Source organism: Phyllobates terribilis, unplaced genomic scaffold (genome assembly GCF_046119375.1).
Source record: "Phyllobates terribilis strain yellow unplaced genomic scaffold, ASM4611937v1 Scaffold_3__8_contigs__length_932513732, whole genome shotgun sequence".
Classification (NCBI taxonomy): Eukaryota; Metazoa; Chordata; class Amphibia; order Anura; family Dendrobatidae; genus Phyllobates; species Phyllobates terribilis.
In genome coordinates, this window is record NW_027362763.1 from 416321176 (window position 1) to 416340914 (window position 19739).

At 42.5% G+C, this 19739-nt stretch overlaps 1 protein-coding gene across 1 annotated transcript in view; it reads right to left on the reverse strand.

Moving 5' to 3' along the window:
• Positions 1-19739, reverse strand: part of IBTK (inhibitor of Bruton tyrosine kinase) — a 108035-nt gene that overhangs the window by 28562 nt on the left and 59734 nt on the right. Inside the window, exons 15-17 of the mRNA XM_073675619.1 lie at positions 17481-17518; positions 16196-16292; positions 14615-14716 (exon numbers count right to left, since the gene is read on the reverse strand). Of these exons, the coding sequence (XP_073531720.1) occupies positions 14615-14716; positions 16196-16292; positions 17481-17518 (237 nt within the window). The remainder of the gene's footprint in view (positions 1-14614; positions 14717-16195; positions 16293-17480; positions 17519-19739) is intronic.

Consider the following 19739-nt stretch of genomic DNA (forward strand, 5'->3'; position numbering starts at 1 on the left):
GAACCAGAAGAACTGAATATGTTGGATTTTAACATATCCGATCTCTTCTTCCCCAGGATATCAGCTGATACAAAAGGGCTTTGACAGAAGTTTATTTTCCACTTCACTTTGGAAAAAAACATCCACACTTTGGTCTCATTATTATGTCAAGTCTTCTGTGCATGCCACCAGTGGTCTCAATATTATGTCTAGTCTTCTGTACATGCCACCAGTGGTCTCAATATTATGTCTAGTCTTCTGTACATGCCACCAGTGGTCTCATTATTATGTCTAGTCTTCTGTACATGGCACCAGTGGTCTCATTATTATGTCTAGTCTTCTGTACATGCCACCAGTGGTCTCATTATTATGTCTAGTCTTCTGTACATGCCACCAGTGGTCTCATTATTAGGTCTAGTCTCATGTACATGCCACCAGTGGTCTCATTATTAGGTCTAGTCTCATGTACATGCCACCAGTGATCTCATTATTATGTATAGTCTTCTGTACATGCCACCAGTGGTCTCATTATATCTAGTCTCATGTATATGCCACCAGTGGTCTCATTATTATGTCTAGTCTTCTGCACATGCCACCAGTGATATTATTATGTCTAGTCTTCTGTACATGCCACCAGTGGTCTCAATATTATGTCTAGTCTCATGTACATGCCACCAGTTGTCTCATTATTATGTCTAGTCTTATGTATATGCCACCAGTGATATTATGTTTTCTGTACATGCCACCAGTGGTCTCATTATCATGTCGTCTTCTGTACATGCCACCAGTGGTCTCATTATGTCTTAATGTACATTAAGGGCAAATACACTTGTGAGGATCAGTATTAAGCTAGCCATACAGTTTAGATAGCGGGGAACCAATCACTGAACAAATCTTCAAAGGGTCACATTACAGACTGATCCATATTTTCCTAAAAATGGTTTAGGAGGAGGTCAAAAAAAAAAAGAGAGCCCAATGATCGCTCGGCCAACAGTCCAGCGAGCCGACCACCATACACATGTATGCTCAGACTGCATGTGTTCTCTGGCAGCCATCTGCTTTACCACAGGTGACTTTCCGATCTTTTATTTTTTTCCTCCCCTTCTTCCAAGAGCCATAACTTTTTTTTATTTTTCCAGCCAGTTAGCCGTATGAGGGCTTGTTTTTTGAGGGACAAGTTGTACTTTTGAATGACACCATTCATTCTGCCACATAGTGTACTGGAAAATGAGAAAAAAAAATCTAAATGCGGTGAAATTGCAAAAAAGTGTAATTCCACAATGGTTTTTGGGGTTTATTTACCATGTTCAGTATATGGTAAAACTGACCTGGCAACATGATTCCCCAAGTCAGTACGAGTATATAGATACCAAACATGTATAGTTTTTGATTTGGGGTTTTCGCCATTTTCCTGCCTTGTGAGGGCTTATTTTTTGCGCTCTGAGCTGATGTTGTTACGAATACCATTTTGGGGTAGATACGATGTTTTGATCGCCTTTTATTGCATTTTAATGCAATGATGCGTTGACCAAACGAACGTAATTCTGTCATTTTGATTTTTTTTCTTGTTATACCATTTACCGATCTGATTAATTTACTTTATATTTTGATAGATTGGACATTTCTGAACACAGCGATACCAAATATGTGCATTTTTTTATGTTTTTATTTTTAATGGGGCAAAACGAGGGTGATTTTATTATATTTTTAATATTTTGTAAAACTTTTTTATTTTTACTGTATTTAATAGTCGCCGTAGGAAGCTTGAAGCTGCGATCATCCAATCGCCTGTGCAATACAGAGCAGTACATCAGCACTGCTATGTATAGCAAAAATCCCGATCTCTTATAAACGCTGGCCTTCACAGGAGGATCGCGATGAGAGGCACGGGGGGGGGGGGCATCAGCAGACCCCTAGCTATCATGATAACCGATTGGCGCCCCCCCCATCATGTGACTGCTGCGCTGATGGGTGGGATCAATGACAAGCTTCCTGTCTGTGTGTGTTAAATGCCGCTGTCAGTGATTGACAGCGGCATTTAACTGGTTAACAGCCCTGGGTGAATCTTGGATCCACCTGTGGCTGTTAGAGGCACTTGATGGCTGATTAAATCAGCCATCAAGTATGGGGAAAGATGTGGGCTCAGCGTGTGAGTCCGCATCATAGGCAGGGACACGGTCGGCGAAGTAAATATATGTCATCGATCGTGAAGGGGTTAAAAGCTAGTTGTTTGTGAGGCTCAGCTGGGAACTTGGTTGTTAAAGAAGTGATCATTTAAGTACACACATATATAAACCTATAAAAGAGTGAATAGCCACAAGAAAAGATATCTATAAATATAATTTTATTGAAACATACAAATAATAAAATCTGCATTAAAAACATGGGGGGGCAAATGCACAAAAGAAAGCTCATGACAAATGCATCAGGGACAGGTATAGTATAGTGTTATATTCTTTAATAGTTGAAAATGGCTGTATACAGCACTGAAATATAATAATGAAATGTACTATATATATATATATATATATATATATATATATATATATATATATATATATATATATATATATATATATATATATATATATATAAATGTCCACCAAATGGATTAAGAATAGCATGAATAGATAATACAGTGAGAATTCAATGCAAATATCAAATTACAAACATACCATGAGTAAGAGAGAGAAACCGACACAATAATCACGACCCCAGAACTCCGACGTATGTTTGCTGTGGCTTTCTCAAGGAGTTGTTTTTAATGCAGATTTTAATAATTTGTATAGATCAATAAAATTATATTTATAGATATATCTTTTCTTATGGCTATTTACTCTTTTATCGGTTTATATACACCAGTGATCATTTGCTGCACAGTCCTTTCTATGGATGCCGCAATACTTAGTTCAACATTGAATTATTCAATGTTAGCAGACTGGTGGTGAGGTCTCAGAAAAAGCTTGAGAAGTCCGGCAAGTTGGTTGTGCCAAAACCAGCAGGTATATCCAACGTTCATCTAATGTGTATGGGCTCCTTTAATATCATATTTAGTGGAGTATCATAAATTCTTTTATTCCACACATTCTGCTAATCCGGGCGGACACCCTTACATTAAACAGCATAATCTGAGTTCACAAGTAAACCGGTAGAAGTCAACAACCTATTACAATATATTATTGTGAGTCTCTGCAACCACATAACATGTTTTTCTCCCCAACAGTAAATGTCATGAAGACGACAAATAGAAGTTCATTTACTTATGGATTATCTATGTGGATCTTGGAGTATTCCTATTTGTCCAGCATTGCAGAATAAACAAACAGCAGAAAAGTCATCCATGATCACGTTTCCTACCAGCTGAGAAGTACATAGCAGTGATATGTGGGAAGGTGTTCTTATAGAGGTCACTACAACTGAGGCTGGGCTTCGAAAAATCCAACTTGTGATATGGTTATAATAAGGACTGAGCAGGATTGCTGCAACGTAGCTTGTATCAGATAAATTTTTTGGGGGATATAATGCTTTAAAAAATAGAAGTGTGAATAGTGTCAAATATTTGGTATGACCACCCTTTGCCTTCAAAACAGCATCAATTCTTCTAGCTATACTTGCACACAATTTTTGAAGGAACTTGGCAGGGAGGTTGTTCCAAACATCTTGGAGAACTAGCCACAGATTTTCTGTGGATGTGGGCTTGTGCAAATCCATCTGTCTCTTCATGTAAGGGTGCTTTCACCCTGCGTTCAAGCACCTATTCAGTGGCTGCCGGGGGTTATGTCCAAACCCCCCGCAAAACGGGATTCGGGCGTATGAGCCAACAGGGCCATAGACTATAATGGTACCAACAGAGCAAACGTGCGCTCTGTCATGCATAATTTTCGGGCGTGTAAATGTAACAGATAATTATTTACCTCTCTCTCGTAAAGGTCTCTTCGTTACATTGACCATGCTGTTACCAGACCAATGGCTGGCTTAAATTGCATCCAAGACTAAAGCGGGACTCACTTTGGCATTACGCTGATTTGGTCATGAACACATTTCTCCAAAGTGTCCTAGCAGCCATTTTTCAACACCACAATGCCAAACCGCGTACTGTGAGCAGCATACGTGACCTAAACATGTTTCCACTGCTAGCAGGATCTCCAGACTTGTCTTCCGTGAAGCACATTTGGGACGTCATTGATGGGTAATTACAAAGGGGGCTGCCAGAAGCAGATATGGATGATATGCATGGCCAAGTGCATTTTTTTGGTCACAATATTCTGATGCCCATAACTTTTTCATTTTTCCATTGACGGAGATATATCAAGGCTTGTTTTTTGTGGGACAAGATGGAGACTTTCCTGGTACCACTTTTTTGGGACATACTACTGTTTTTGTTTGTAGTAGTAGGCATATACAAAAAACACTGAATCTGGAAGTTCTTTTAAAAATCTATTCTTTAAAGTGTTCACCGTGCCATGTAATTAGTACGTTAATGTTACAATTACATTGATACCCAATTTATAATTTTAACGTTTTACTACGACTTTCACTTTTTTTTTGGTCATCAGAGAGCACTAACTTTTTTCTGCTTATAGAACTGTATTATGGCTTGGTTTATGCTTAATGAGCTGTACTTTTTTTATTGGTACCATTTTGGAATACAAATGACTTCTTGATCCCTTTTTATCTCTTTTTTTGGGGTATTTTGTTTTTGAACCAAGAAAAACAAAAATAGCAAATATGGCAGAGTTTTTCATTTCTTTCCTACATTCACAGTATGAGATAAAATTGATACAGTTTTATGGTTTGGGTTGTTACTAATGCGGCAGGTATTTTTTTGTTTGTTTTACAGATAAAACATTTTTATTAATATAACTGTGATTTTATGATTTTTTCTTTTTTGTTTTGTAACATTTAAAAAAATTTTTTTTTTCCAGTAGTTACTGGGACATGCAATCCTTTGATCACATTAATAATACACTGTAGTTGGAGTGTTATCAGGGGAGTGGGGGAGGGTTGTATGGAAAAAAAAAATCAAATCCTTGGAAGATGATGACAACTTTATGGTATTTTATGTATAACAATAATATATAATGATACTATGTAACATTGAATATCTTTGTTCTACTGATCTTTCTTTGTAAAAACTTTATTGTGTAATTTTCTTAATAATCTGATTAAAAAAAATAAAATAAACTGTAGTACTTGTGCACTACAGTGCATTATCCCCATTGTCAGATCTGATCGGCTGAGCGATATGGCAGATAAAGAGGCCATTGTCAAGCCTCCCAAGGCAACCATCAGCACTCCGCGATTGTGCCGCAGGGGTGTGCCGCTTGGCTGACAATGGGAGTGATCTCCTTTGTCAGATTCCTCACTAGTGACAGTGGCATGAGAGATTAACCCCTTCACGCCGCGGCCCTTTTCCGTTTTTGCGGTTTCGTTTTTTGCTCTTCTTCCCAGAGCCATAACTTTTTTATTTTTCCATCAATATGGCCATGTGAAGGCTTGTTTTTTGAGGGATGAGTTGTACTTTTGAACGACACCATGGGTTTTACCATATCGAGTACTGGAAAACAGGAAAGAAATTCCAAGCGCGGTGAAATTGCAAAAAAAGTGCAATTCCACAATTGTTTTTTGTTGGTTTTTTTTTTTACCATGTTCACTAAATGCTGAAACTGTCATTATTATTCTCCAGGTCATTATGAGTTTGTAGATACCAAACATGTATAGGTTCCTTTTTATTAAAGTGGTGAAAAAAAAATCCAAAATTTGTTAAAAAATTTTTTTTTCGGGATCTGAGGCCGTGTGAGGGCTTATTTTTTGTGCGCCGAGCTAATGGTTTTTATTGATACCATTTTGGTGTAGATACGATGTTTTGATCGCCCGTTATTGCATTTTATTCCCAAGTTGCGGGTGACCAAAAGGGGGAAGTCGGAAAGAGTATTCAGGAGTAGATGTAAGCAGGTAGGGGGGGGGGGTTAATCACAACCTATTCCTGACCCCAGGTGGAAGGAACCTTTCCTCATGTTATCACTCTCCTTATGAGAGAGTAAAAAAGTGAGCAGCTGTGCATCTAATCTACCCTTGAAGTTAACCACTTCGCGCCAGAGCCTGTTTTTGCCTTCGTGACCGGGCCAATTTTTTCAATTCTGACCACTGCCAGTTTATGAAGTAATTACTCTGGAACGCTTCAACGTATTCCCCTGATTCTGAGACTGTTTTTTCGTGACATATTGTACTTCATGATAGTGGTAAAATTTCTTTGATATAACTTGTGTTTATTTGTAAAAAAATCGGAAATTTGGCGAAAATTTTGAAAATTTTGCAATTTTCAAACTTTGAATTTTCATGCCCTTAAATCAGAGAGATATGTCACACAAAATAGTTAATAAATAACATTTCCCACATGTCTACTTTACATCAGCACAATTTTGGAACCAAAATTTTTTTTTTGTTAGGGAGCTATAAGGGTTAAAAGTTGACCAGCGATTTCTCATTTTTCCAACAAAATTTACAAAAACATTTTTTTAGGGACCACATCATATTTGAAGTCACTTTGAGGGGTCTTTATGACAGAAAATACCCAAAAGTGACACCATTCTAAAAACTGCACCCCTCAAGGTGCTCAAAACCACATTCAAGAACTTTATTAACCCTTCAGGTGCTTCACAGGAATTTTTGGAATGTGGAAGAAAAAAATTAACATTTAACTTTTTTCACAAAAATGTTACTTTAGACCCAATTTTTTTTATTTTTACAGGGGTAACATGAAAAAATGGACCCCAAATTTTTTTGTGCAATTTCTCTTGAGCGTGCTGATACCCCATATGTGAGGGAAAACCACTGTTTGGGCGCACTGCAGGGTTCGGAAGGGAAGGAGCGCCATTAGACTTTTTGAATGTAAAATTTGTCTGAATAATTAGCAGACGCTATGTTGCGTTTGGAGAGCTCCTGATGTGCCTAAACAGTGGAAACCCCCCCACAAGTGACACCATTTTGGAAACTAGACCCCTTAGGGAACTTATCTAGATGTGTGGTGAGCACCTTGAACCCCAAGGTGCTTCACAGAAGTTTATAATATTGAGCTGTAAAAATAAAATTTTCACATTTTTCCCACAAAACCGTTTTTCATCCCTTAATTTTGCATTATCATAAGGGTAATAGGATAAATTGCACCATGAAATTTGTCATGCAATTTCTCCTGAACACGCCGATACCCCATATGTGGAGGCAAATTACTGTTTGGGCACATGGCAGGGTTTGAAAGGGAAGGAGCGCCATTTGACTTTTTGAATGTAAAATTTGTTTGAATAATTAGCGGACGCCATGTCACATTTGGGGAGCCCCTAATGTGCCTAAACAGTGGAAACCCCCCACAAGTGCCACCATTTTGGAAACTAGACCCCTTAGGGAACTTATCTAGATGTGTGGTGAGCACCTTGCACCCCCAGCTGCTTCACAGAAGTTTATAATATTGAGCCGCAAAAATAAAATTTTCACATTTTTCCCTCAAAAAATGTTTTTCATTCCCTAATTTTGTATTATCATAAGGGTAACAGGATAAATTGCACCATGAAATTTGTTGTGCAATTTCTCCTGAACACGCCGATACCCCATATGTGGAGGCAAATTACTGTTTGGGCACATGGCAGGGTTTGAAAGGGAAGGAGTGCCATTTGACTTTTTGAATGTAAAATTTGTTTGAATAATTAGCGGACGCCATGTCACATTTGGGGAGCCCCTAATGTGCCTAAACAGTGGAAACCCCCCACAAGTGCCACCATTTTGGAAACTAGACCCCTTAGGGAACTTATCTAGATGTGTGGTGAGCACCTTGCACCCCCAGCTGCTTCACAGAAGTTTATAATATTGAGCCGTAAAAATAAAATTTTCACATTTTTCCCTCAACAAATGTTTTTCATTCCCTAATTTTGCATTATCATAAGGGTAACAGGATAAATTGCACTATGAAATTTGTTGTACAATTTCTCCTGAGTACACCGATACCCCATATGTGGGGGAAAACCACTGCTTTGGTGTACGGCAGGGTTCGGAAGAGAAAGAAGCGCTATGTTGGCTGGGATAGGCAGCAGACACCATGTCACATTTGAAGAGTCGCTGACATGCTAAAACAGCAGAAACCCCCACAAGTGACCCCATTTTGTAAACTACACCTCTCAAGGAATTCATCTAGGGAAGTAGTGAGCATTTTTTAATTTTTAAATTTATACCATTGGGCAGTGAAAAAAGCATAATTATATTTTTACCACAAAAAAATGTTTTACCCTCAGATTTTACATTTTCACACAGGGCAATGGGTAAAAATGGTGCCGAAATGTGTCACTCAATTTCTTCTAAAAGTGTCAATACCCCATATGTGGCTGTATCGTACCGCTCAGCCATATGGCGAGATCTGGGGGGGACGGAGTGCTATTTGACAATTGGAGAACAAATTATTGTAGAATAGGCATTTGGATTTGGGAGCACAAAATTTTCTGAATTTCTTTTGGGGGGCAAGGACCATTTTGCTTTTCCAGAGCCTTTCTGCTACCAGTAACTTGGAATATTTTTAACAGATGACGGACCTGAGTGGGGACTAGCTTTTTTTGAGGACTGAGTTGAAGCTTTTATTGGGAACATTTTACGTAACATTTATCCGGCGCTCTAGGCTGAGCACTTACATCGGGGTTTCCATCTAAATTTCCAAGTGATGTAATTCAGATGAAACCCCTCCAGGATCCATTCACTATAATGAGGCAGCAGAGTTACTCTGGACTCCGTCTGGCCTCTGTTTAGTGGTGTCCTTTTTTTCAGAAGTGCACAAAACTGTGGCCAACCGCACTTTTATGCACGCCTAAAACAAATGACACCGTGGGATCCCAGGCTAGACGGCGTCCACAGTGGCCTATATCTGCCTCATTACAGGAAATCTTCCATCATGGGTTCTGGCTGAATCACGTATTTCAGAGATTTACACGGAAACTCTGGTGTAAGTGCTCAGCGCAGAGCGCAGGATAAATGTGGGCAGAGCCTTACTGCGATCTTTGGGAGACATAATAAACAAATCAGTAGCAGGTGAAGAAATGGTTTTATTTATTTTTTACGCCGTTCCTAGTGTGATATAACTGATTAGATTACTTTATTCTTCGGGTCGGTGCGATTACAGAGATACCAGATTTATATCGGGTTTTTATGACTGACAGCTGTCACACACTAAAATACGCTTTTTTTGCAAAATCTAGTTTTTGCATCACCATATTTTGAGAGCTATAATTTTTCCATATTTCGGCCGATAGAGTCATGTGACGGCTTGTTTTTTGCGGGACGAGTTGACATTTTTATTGGAACCATTTTTGGGTACCTGACATTTTTTGATCGCTTTCTATTCCGTTTTTTGGGAGGTAAAGTTAACAAAAACAAACACTTCAGGAATTGTTTTTTGAGGTTTTTTTTATGCCGTTCTGCGTGTGGTAAAAGTGATCAGGCAGCGTTATTCTTCGGGTCAGTACGTTTACAGCGATACTACACTTACTGTATTTTTTTTATGTTTTGGCGCTTTTACACAATAAAACAATTTTATAGAAAAAAAAATATTTTTTTTGCATTGCTTTATTCTGAGCGCTATAACTTTTTTATTTTTCGGCTGATGGAGTTGTATGGCGGCTTTTTTTTGCGGAACAAGATGAAGTTTTCAGTGGTACCATTTTTATTTCTATTCTGCTTTTTGATCGCATTTTTTTCCACTTTTTGTTTGGCGATATGATGAAAAAGCATATTTTTTTGCTCCGTTTTTTATTTATTTTTATTACGGTGTGCACAGAAGGAGTTAATTAGTGTGACAGTTTTATAGCTCGGGTTGTTTCGGACGCGGCGATACCAAATATGTGTACTTTTTTTGGTTTTGTAATAATATGCGGATTTATTGGTTTATTATTTTATTTATTTATTTTTATTTATTTTGTGATTTTTTTTTTTAATAGTTTAAAAACTTTTTTTTTACTTTTTTTTACATTTTTACTTAGTCCCTGTATGGGACATTAATTTTTATTTTTCTGATCACTGATCTCATGTAATGTAATAGACATATATTACATTACATGAGATCTTCACTTACTGTTTCAGTCTCCTGTCTGGAATCAGCTACATACAGGCTGAAGCCAGACAGGAAGGACACCATATATGGCAGAGCTGGAGGCGGTCATGTGACCTCCAGCTGCCATAGCAACCCCAGGTCCTGGAAGGAAACGGAGGTCTTCGGAGGTAAGTAAGACGACCCCCTCTCCTCTTGCTGTCTCCTATATGCCGCAATCACTATAGATCGCAGCATATAGAAGACAGCAAAGGGTTAACATCACTGGGACCTGATCTAATCAGGTCCCGATGATGTACCCTGTCAGAGCTAACGCTCTGCACCGGAATCGCAGTGCTTGCAGGACCCTGGGGGTCCTGAGCACTGCGAGACCACCCACCGTTTTTAAACGTCGGCGCTGCACAGAGCCCGGCAAGCGCCGACGTTTATCTACAGTGGGCGGTCGGGAACCGGTTAATTTGATCACTACTTGATTGTACATTGTATTTGGTTAAAAGAGATTTTCAAATAAGCGATATGTGCGTGTAGACATGGGCACAAGTAGTATGTATGAACTAATCGACTCAGCACATCTTGAATTTTAACTTAAGAAGGTTTTGTGCATCTCAGGCTCTGTTTGGATCAGACTTTTAGCCATAAGTATTTTATGCAATTGTTCCAAAAGGTTACTCTTTGTAAAAATGTGTTGGCGCCCATGACTGGCTGCTTGGTGGCATTTCCCTAAATGCTCTTATATACAGTACAGACCAAAAGTTTGGACACATCTTCTCATTTAAAGATTTTTCTGTATTTTCATGACTATGAAAATTGTACATTCGCACTGAAGGCATCAAAACTATGAATTAACACATGTGGAATTATATACTTAACAAAAAAGTGGGAAACAACTGAAAATATGTCTTATATTCTAGGTTCTTCAAAGTAGCCACCTTTTGCTTTGATGACTGCTTTGAACACTCTTGGCATTCTCTTGATGAGCTTCAAGAGGTAGTCACCGGAAATGGTTTTCACTTCACAGGTGTGCCCTGTCAGGTTTAATAAGTGGGATTTCTTGCCTTATAAATGGGGTTGGGACCATCAGTTGTGTTGTGCAGAAGTCTGGTGGATACACAGCTGATAGTCCTACTGAATAAACTGTTAGAATTTGTATTATGGCAAGAAAAAAGCAGCTAAGTAAAGAAAAACGAGTGGCCATCATTACTTTAAGAAAACTTTGAAAGTGTCTCCAAGTGCAGTTGCAAAAACCATCAAGCGCTACAAAGAAACTGGCTCACATGAGGACCGCCCCAGGAAAGGAAGACCAAGAGTCACCTCTGCTTCTGAGGATAAGTTTATCCGAGTCACCAGCCTCAGACATCGCACGTTAACAGCAGCTCAGATTAGAGACCAGGTCAATGCCACACAGAGTTCTAGCAGCAGACACATCTCTTCAACAACTGTTAAGAAGAGACTTTGTGCAGCAGGCCTTCATTGTAAAATAGCTGCTAGGAAACCACTGCTAAGGACAGGCAACAAGCAGAAGAGACTTGTTGGGGCTAAATAACACAAGGAATGGACATTAGACCAGTGGAAATCTGTGCTTTGGTCTGATGAGTCCAAATTTGAGATCTTTGGTTCCAACCACCGTGTCTTTGTGCGACGCAGAAAAGGTGAAAGGATGGACTCTACATGCCTGGTTCCCACCGTGAAGCATGGAGGAGGAGGAGGTGTGATGGTGTGGGGGTGCTTTGCTGGTGACACTGTTGGGGATTTATTCAAAATTGAAGGCATACTGAACCAGCATGGCTACCACAGCATCTTGCAGCGGCATGCTATTCCATCCGGTTTGCGTTTAGTTGGACCATCATTTATTTTTCAACAGGACAATGACCCCAAACATACCTCCAGGCTGTGTAAGGGCTATTTGACCAAGAAGGAGAGTGATGGGTGCTACGCCAGATGACCTGGCCTCCACAGTCACCAGACCTGAACCCAATCGAGATGGTTTGGGGTAAGCTGGACCGCAGAGTGAAGGCAAAAGGGACAACAAGTGCTAAGCATCTCTGGGAACTCCTTCAAGATTGTAGGAAGACCATTTCCGGTGACTACCTCTTGAAGCTCATCAAGAGAATGCCAAGAGTGTGCAAAGCAGTCATCAAAGCAAAAGGTAGCTACTTTGAAGAACCTAGAATATAAGACATATTTTCAGTTGTTTCACACGTTTTTGTTAAGTATATAATTCCACATGTGTTAATTTATAGTTTTGATGCCTTCAGTGTGAATGTACAATTTTCATAGTCATGAAAATACAGAAAAATCTTTAAATGAGAAGGTGTGTCCAAACTTTTGGTCTGTACTGTATGTTTGTCAAAAGTGCATAAAATGGCCTGGTCGCAAAAAGATTAGGTAATCTGTCAGCAGGTTTTTGTTACCTCATCTGAGAGCAGCCTGATGTAGGGGCAGAGACTCTGATTCTAACGATGTATCACTGGGTGCAGCCGTTCTCACACAAATCAGAGCTTTTAGATTTAGAATGCAGCAGAGCTGAGAAAGCTAATCCCACCCACACCAGACTCAGTATATATAATGTCCATAGACAGTGAGGTGCTTATCACAGGGGAGGGGACGTTGCTGGACCAGGAGGCTAGCTGCTGTGTCAGAGCAATGATAAGCTCCTGGAGCTAAAACAATCATTGAAAGCAAGCAAAACCACGATTGGATAAGAGAGGAATCGCTGAAATCTGTCTTTTCGCCCCTACAGCATGCTGTCTTCAGATTACATAGCAAAAACCTGCTGACAGATTGCCTTTAAAGCCTTGAGTAGAAAATTAAATAAACATCCCATTAGAAGTTACTAGCTGTTTTAGGCTAAGTGCACCCGAGATTATGAAAAATCGTCCATTTTTCATCCAGAAAAAGAAAAGCAGATTTTTTTTCTTTCGTGCAGTGCTCGGTTTGTCATCTATTTTGGACAACCATAGTATACATCCCTAATTTGAAAAAAGAAATGTAACAGAAATACAAGGCGTAACACAATTTCCTGTGCAGTTTTGGAAAGAATCCATTAAGAATCCATTATGGTGTTGATAAGGAATGTATTCTTTAGGGGTTTTTTTTGCACACACATTGAAATCTATGAGTGATTCTCATTTGAAAAACGAATTAGACTAGCTGTTGCTGTGATTTTATCCATACAGACTGTAATTTTCGTGTAGAAAAACATTCATGAGAACTACAACACTGAAAAAAATTGGTTCACTGGCTATTCGTGTGCGGTCTGTTTGGTATATGGACAGCACATGTCTGGAAAGATGTTCAAACCTGTGCAAACCTGGAGAAACAGTTACGAGTAGCAACATCACCAATAGCATTTAACATCACAGCCGCACCAAAGAGAAACAGCTCCAGCCATCACATTAGGGGGAAGTTAATTAGTTAAAAACGTAACTAATTTAACACAGGAGAAAGACAGAGTTTGCAGCCCATTGAGAAAGCGGTATTCAAACATGCAAAACGCGCGTCGGGCCTGTTACTTTCCACCTTTTTGCCAGCCTGTACTGACCCTTCCATTTTGGTAAGTTTAACCCCTCCCAATTACACTTTGTTGAGAACTAACAATTAATACTTTTTTGCGCTGTCCAGGACACTGGTTATGGCTTTTCCTTCTGAGGGTTTTTAATCGCACTTGCAATGTACTATATGATATGGTTTTGGATGTACTATGGCTGACATCTATTTAAATGTCCTGCTTTTTATGATAATAAAAACTTTGATATTCATGTTTAATAAATATTTTCTACTTTCATACCTACAAACTCTGTCTTTCTCCTGTTTTTTACATTTTTTGGAGTTAGTGCTCTTGGATCCACAGAGCCAGGCATGGTGCTGTGTGTCACCATCATCTTAATATGCAATTGGCTTTTTGTTTACCCCTTTAACACAGCTCTGTTGGCGGAATAGTGGCCGCAGCCGGGTTCTGCACATCCGCCCCCTATATAATAGGGGGCGGATGTGCAGTACTCGGTCGTAACCACTAAGCAGTAGAAGGAGCTGTTATGTGCAGCTCCAAAACTGAGCACTTCCGGCCGCCACCGGTATCAAGAACAGCTGATCAGCAGGGGTGCCGGGTGTGGAACCCTAACTGATCAGACACTGACGACCTATCCTTGGATAAGCCATCAATGTTGATACTTTTGTATGGTCTGCGAATGAGATTATGAATATCCAAATGGCCCTTGACAAAAGAAAAAAAAGGTACCCCACCCCTGTATTAGGATGAGGCCACACCTGCTGCTATCTGCACAGCAGAAACCCCGCTCACCTGCGGTGGCCCCAGGTGAATGATATTTTGGCTGTGCCATATGGTCTAATTTCTGCTGGATAGAAACATGGTTTTAGGTTAGTGCATGATTTACATGTAACTTCTTCTGACTTATGTAGTAATGGATCACAGATGTCAGGGAGCCTTTATGTAGTCTTGTTTATATACAACTTTCCATGTCAGTAACTGTTCTTTGATAAAAAACACAAAGGCGCACATAACACATTCTCAGAAATGCTTTCTCGCCTACTCACGTTTTTCGGTAAGTGTGACTTCACATATCTCCTTTAACCGGACAATGAGTAACTGATCTGCCATCACCAGGACATTACAAATAAATTCCACATTTGCCGACTCTGAAGGGAAAAAAATGTTTTAAAACAGGAGAATTATTACATTTGAACCCGGCACAACTTTAGAAATGAGATCATGATGGGCTTACTGATTGATCTTCATGGAGCATATCAGCCAATATTCATGAGAAGCAAGTCATGATCTCAGCCAAAACTACTTACATTGCAGACATTTATAGTCTTGGAAAATCAGACACCACTACCGACCAGAAATAAAGAGAGAACTAGGAGATCTGGGTGCATGGTCACAAGCCACTATCAAGTATGAATAACATGGAGCTTATCATTACAGACACTGAAATCACACGATGGATGGGGCAAATAAAGGGTTTTTTTCCAACCACTAGAAACATTTACTATTGCACAAAAATATTTGACGACATGTTAGAAAATCTGAATCAGAATCCTTTTCACACCACAAGGGACGGAAGTTAACAGTTTATGGGCTGCCGACAAGAGTACAAAGGAGATCCAATGATAAGCAGATGTCTCCATGCCCTTCACACCATCTACAAGACACTACTACTACTACTAAGGGCCCTAATTAGATTGAAGGTAGAGATATCGAGCAGTTTTTTGGGTAAAAAAAAAAAAAAAAAAGGGCAATAACTTTATTTGTAAACTTTAATAAAACAGGATAATCCCAGTACTATAAAAAGAATGAGAGCTTTCCTACGCGTTTCGAACTGAAGCTCAGTCAGCAATCCTCGGTCCTTGGCTCTGTTGAAAAACCACTCCTGCTAGATGCTAACAATCAGATTGAAGCTAGATATATTCATCCGTTTTAAAAAAAAAAAAAAAAAAATGCAATAACTTTATTTGTAGACTTGAATGAAAAAGGACATTCCCAGTACTATAAAAAGAATGAGCTTTCTTACGCGTTTCGAACTGAAGCTCAGTCTTTACTCATGGGTAAGGAGTGAACGAGTAGGAAAAACTCTCGCATTCTCTTTATAGTCCTGGGGATGTCTATATTCAAGTCTATAAATAAAGTTATTGCATTTTTTTTTTATTTCAAAAAACGTCTGGATATTTCTACCTTCAATCTCATTGTCTAGCAGGAGTGACTTTTCACCAGAGCCGAGGATTGCTGGCTACGTCATTGAGGGTGAGTGGATCATACCTTTTCTTTTAAGGGTCCTTTTACACTGCAGATTTCTGCACATGCCAAGCACCATTCACCAAACTGATTGGCGTTCAATTAAAGGTCCTTTTACACATGTGAAAGGAAACTGCATAGACATGAGCAATAGTTTTGTTCCTCATACATTTTGCATATTTCCCGTTTACATGGGGAGATGTGCTGGCATTATTTTTTCTTTTTGCATTTGTTCATTATTCAGCTGCCATCTTCACATTGCTCAGTGGTCAGTAATGAACAATTCGGCCAATTATCGTCTCATGTAAAAGGGTCTTTGCTTTTCCTGCCCAAAGTGTGTCCCTTCATCTAGGACAAGAGACCCTCCTTAGATGTAAGCCTACCTTTCACAGCAGGAGCCTCGTCGGTGTAGATATACTCAAGAATAACTTGTAAGACTTCCGAGTGAACAGGTATTTCTAAAGCAGAACAGCATCTCGCCTGCAGGATAGAAAGATGTTCAGTTTATTCTCATATCCTACATATGTTGTACACGCTAACCCCAAGCCATGCCCTATGGAGCCATCTGCCAGAATTACCTCTGGTCACAGTACTAAAGCTGTAAGCCTTATTCATTGAAACCATCTTTAATGGTTCTTGCTAAGCCCAAACAGGCAACTGTATTGCTAAAACCTCAAAAGGAACGGCCGTTTTTATTTCACAAATCAATAGTGCAGATGAAAATAAGAAAATGTGTAATATATCTTATCAGAGAAATCTGCTTCTTTCTCAGTCTGGGCTGATCATTCATTCTCAATATACTCACTTCAAGAATAAAAATCTACCTTCACTCAAAATAGATGTTCCCATTTCTCACAAAGTTCTATGGAGAATTATACTTAATGTTTGAACTTGACACTGTGGTTACATTATATGGACACTTAAAAGGAAATCTGTTTTTTTGCTAACTAATCTGAGAGTAGCATAATGTAGGGGCAGAGATCCTGATTCCAGCGATGTGTCACTTATCAGTCTGTTTGCTGTAGTTTTGATAATCTCCAGCTGATTAAACCGTGAGTTTATCATGAGAGGACTAGTAAACCTGCTGCCAGGTAGTCAAGCATATTCATGAGCTCTGTATAACCCCGCTCTCACCACTGATTGGTAGCTTTCTGTGTACACTGTATATGGGCAGAATTCTACCAATCAATGGTGGGGGCGGGGTTATACAGAGATCAGGCTTCAAGGAACTGGTAGATCTGCAGCAGAGAAAACTGTGATTTTTATTTAAAAAAAATGACAGCAAGTAGCTCAGTACGTGATACATCACAGGAATCAGGGTCTCTGCCCATACATTAACCTGCTCTCAGATGTGGTAGGAAAAACTTGGTTGCTGATTCCCTTTTGTCTGTCAGTACAAAATGACTGCTCAAACCAAGAATAGGTGTTCGGTGCACCCTTGCCTCGGTAAAACCATTTCATGTGCCTTTCCACCTACTTGAGTTCCATATATCCCCACCCTTCTTTGGCTCATGTGAGGCCAGACCTGTCAATCAAAGAAGAGGGAAGTGAACTAGTAAGTGAGAAGCTGCACTGAATTGTTATTCCACATCAACAAGCACCTAGGTTTGGTTTGAACAGTCATTTTGTGACAGACTCCCTTTAAGCCGGATCTACTACTGGTCTTACCTCAATCCAAGAGCTGCTAAGCATGATGTGAAAATATTCTAGAATAAAAGTAAAACAAAAAAGTGTCAACCCAAGTAGACGAAAAAACAAAAATGACTATAACAGTATTCACAAGGCACCACTTATATATGCATCTAAATTACAACAAATATCAAAGATAGAGGAAACTCAGACAGCGGGCAAGAGAGAGAGAGAGCGCGAGCGGACGGGCGAGAGAGAGAGAGCGCGAGCGGACGGGCGAGAGAGAGAGAGCGCGAGCGGACGGGCGAGAGAGAGAGAGCGCGAGCGGACGGGCGAGAGAGAGAGAGCGCGAGCGGACGGGCAAGAGAGAGAGAGCGCGAGCGGACGGGCAAGAGAGAGAGAGCGCGAGCGGACGGGCAAGAGAGAGAGAGCGCGAGCGGACGGGCAAGAGAGAGAGAGAGCGCGAGCGGACGGGCAAGAGAGAGAGAGAGCGCGAGCGGACGGGCAAGAGAGAGAGAGAGCGCGAGCGGACGGGCGAGAGAGAGAGAGCGCGAGCGGACGGGCAAGAGAGAGAGAGAGAGCGCGAGCGGACGGGCAAGAGAGAGAGAGCGCGAGCGGACGGGCGAGAGAGAGAGAGCGCGAGCGGACGGGCGAGAGAGAGAGAGCGCGAGCGGACGGGCGAGAGAGAGAGAGCGCGAGCGGACGGGCGAGAGAGAGAGAGCGCGAGCGGACGGGCGAGAGAGAGAGAGCGCGAACGGACGGGCGAGAGAGAGAGAGCGCGAGCGGACGGGCGAGAGAGAGAGAGCGCGAGCGGACGGGCGAGAGAGAGAGCGCGAGCGGACGGGCGAGAGAGAGAGCGCGAGCGGACGGGCGAGAGAGAGAGAGCGCGAGCGGACGGGCGAGAGAGAGAGAGCGGACGGGCGAGAGAGAGAGAGCGCGAGCGGACGGGCGAGAGAGAGAGAGCGCGAGCGGACGGGCAAGAGAGAGAGAGCGCGAGCGGACGGGCAAGAGAGAGAGAGCGCGAGCGGACGGGCAAGAGAGAGAGAGCGCGAGCGGACGGGCAAGAGAGAGAGAGCGCGAGCGGACGGGCAAGAGAGAGAGCGCGAGCGGACGGGCAAGAGAGAGAGAGCGCGAGCGGACGGGCAAGAGAGAGAGAGCGCGAGCGGACGGGCGAGAGAGAGCGCGAGCGGACGGGCAAGAGAGAGAGCGCGAGCGGACGGGCAAGAGAGAGAGCGCGAGCGGACGGGCAAGAGAGAGAGCGCGAGCGGACGGGCAAGAGAGAGAGCGCGAGCGGACGGGCAAGAGAGAGAGCGCGAGCGGACGGGCAAGAGAGAGAGAGCGCGAGCGGACGGGCGAGAGAGAGAGCGCGAGCGGACGGGCGAGAGAGAGAGCGCGAGCGGACGGGCAAGAGAGAGAGCGCGAGCGGACGGGCAAGAGAGAGAGAGCGCGAGCGGACGGGCGAGAGAGAGAGAGCGCGAGCGGACGGGCGAGAGAGAGAGAGCGCGAGCGGACGGGCGAGAGAGAGCGCGAGCGGACGGGCGAGAGAGAGAGAGCGCGAGCGGACGGGCGAGAGAGAGAGAGCGCGAGCGGACGGGCGAGAGAGAGAGAGCGCGAGCGGACGGGCGAGAGAGAGAGAGCGCGAGCGGACGGGCGAGAGAGAGAGAGCGCGAGCGGACGGGCGAGAGAGAGAGAGCACGAGCGGACGGGCGAGAGAGAGAGAGCACGAGCGGACGGGCAAGAGAGAGAGAGAGCGCGAGCGGACGGGCAAGAGAGAGAGAGAGAGAGCGCGAGCGGACGGGCAAGAGAGAGAGAGAGAGAGAGCGCGAGCGGACGGGCGAGAGAGAGAGAGCGCGAGCGGACGGGCAAGAGAGAGAGAGCGCGAGCGGACGGGCAAGAGAGAGAGAGCGCGAGCGGACGGGCAAGAGAGAGAGAGCGCGAGCGGACGGGCAAGAGAGAGAGAGCGCGAGCGGACGGGCAAGAGAGAGAGAGCGCGAGCGGACGGGCAAGAGAGAGAGAGCGAGAGCGGACGGGCAAGAGAGAGAGAGAGAGAGCGCGAGCGGACGGGCAAGAGAGAGAGAGCGCGAGCGGACGGGCAAGAGAGAGAGAGCGCGAGCGGACGGGCAAGAGAGAGAGAGAGAGCGCGAGCGGACGGGCAAGAGAGAGAGAGAGAGCGCGAGCGGACGGGCAAGAGAGAGAGAGAGAGCGCGAGCGGACGGGCAAGAGAGAGAGCGGACGGGCAAGAGAGAGAGAGCGAGAGCGGACGGGCAAGAGAGAGCGAGAGCGGACGGGCAAGAGAGA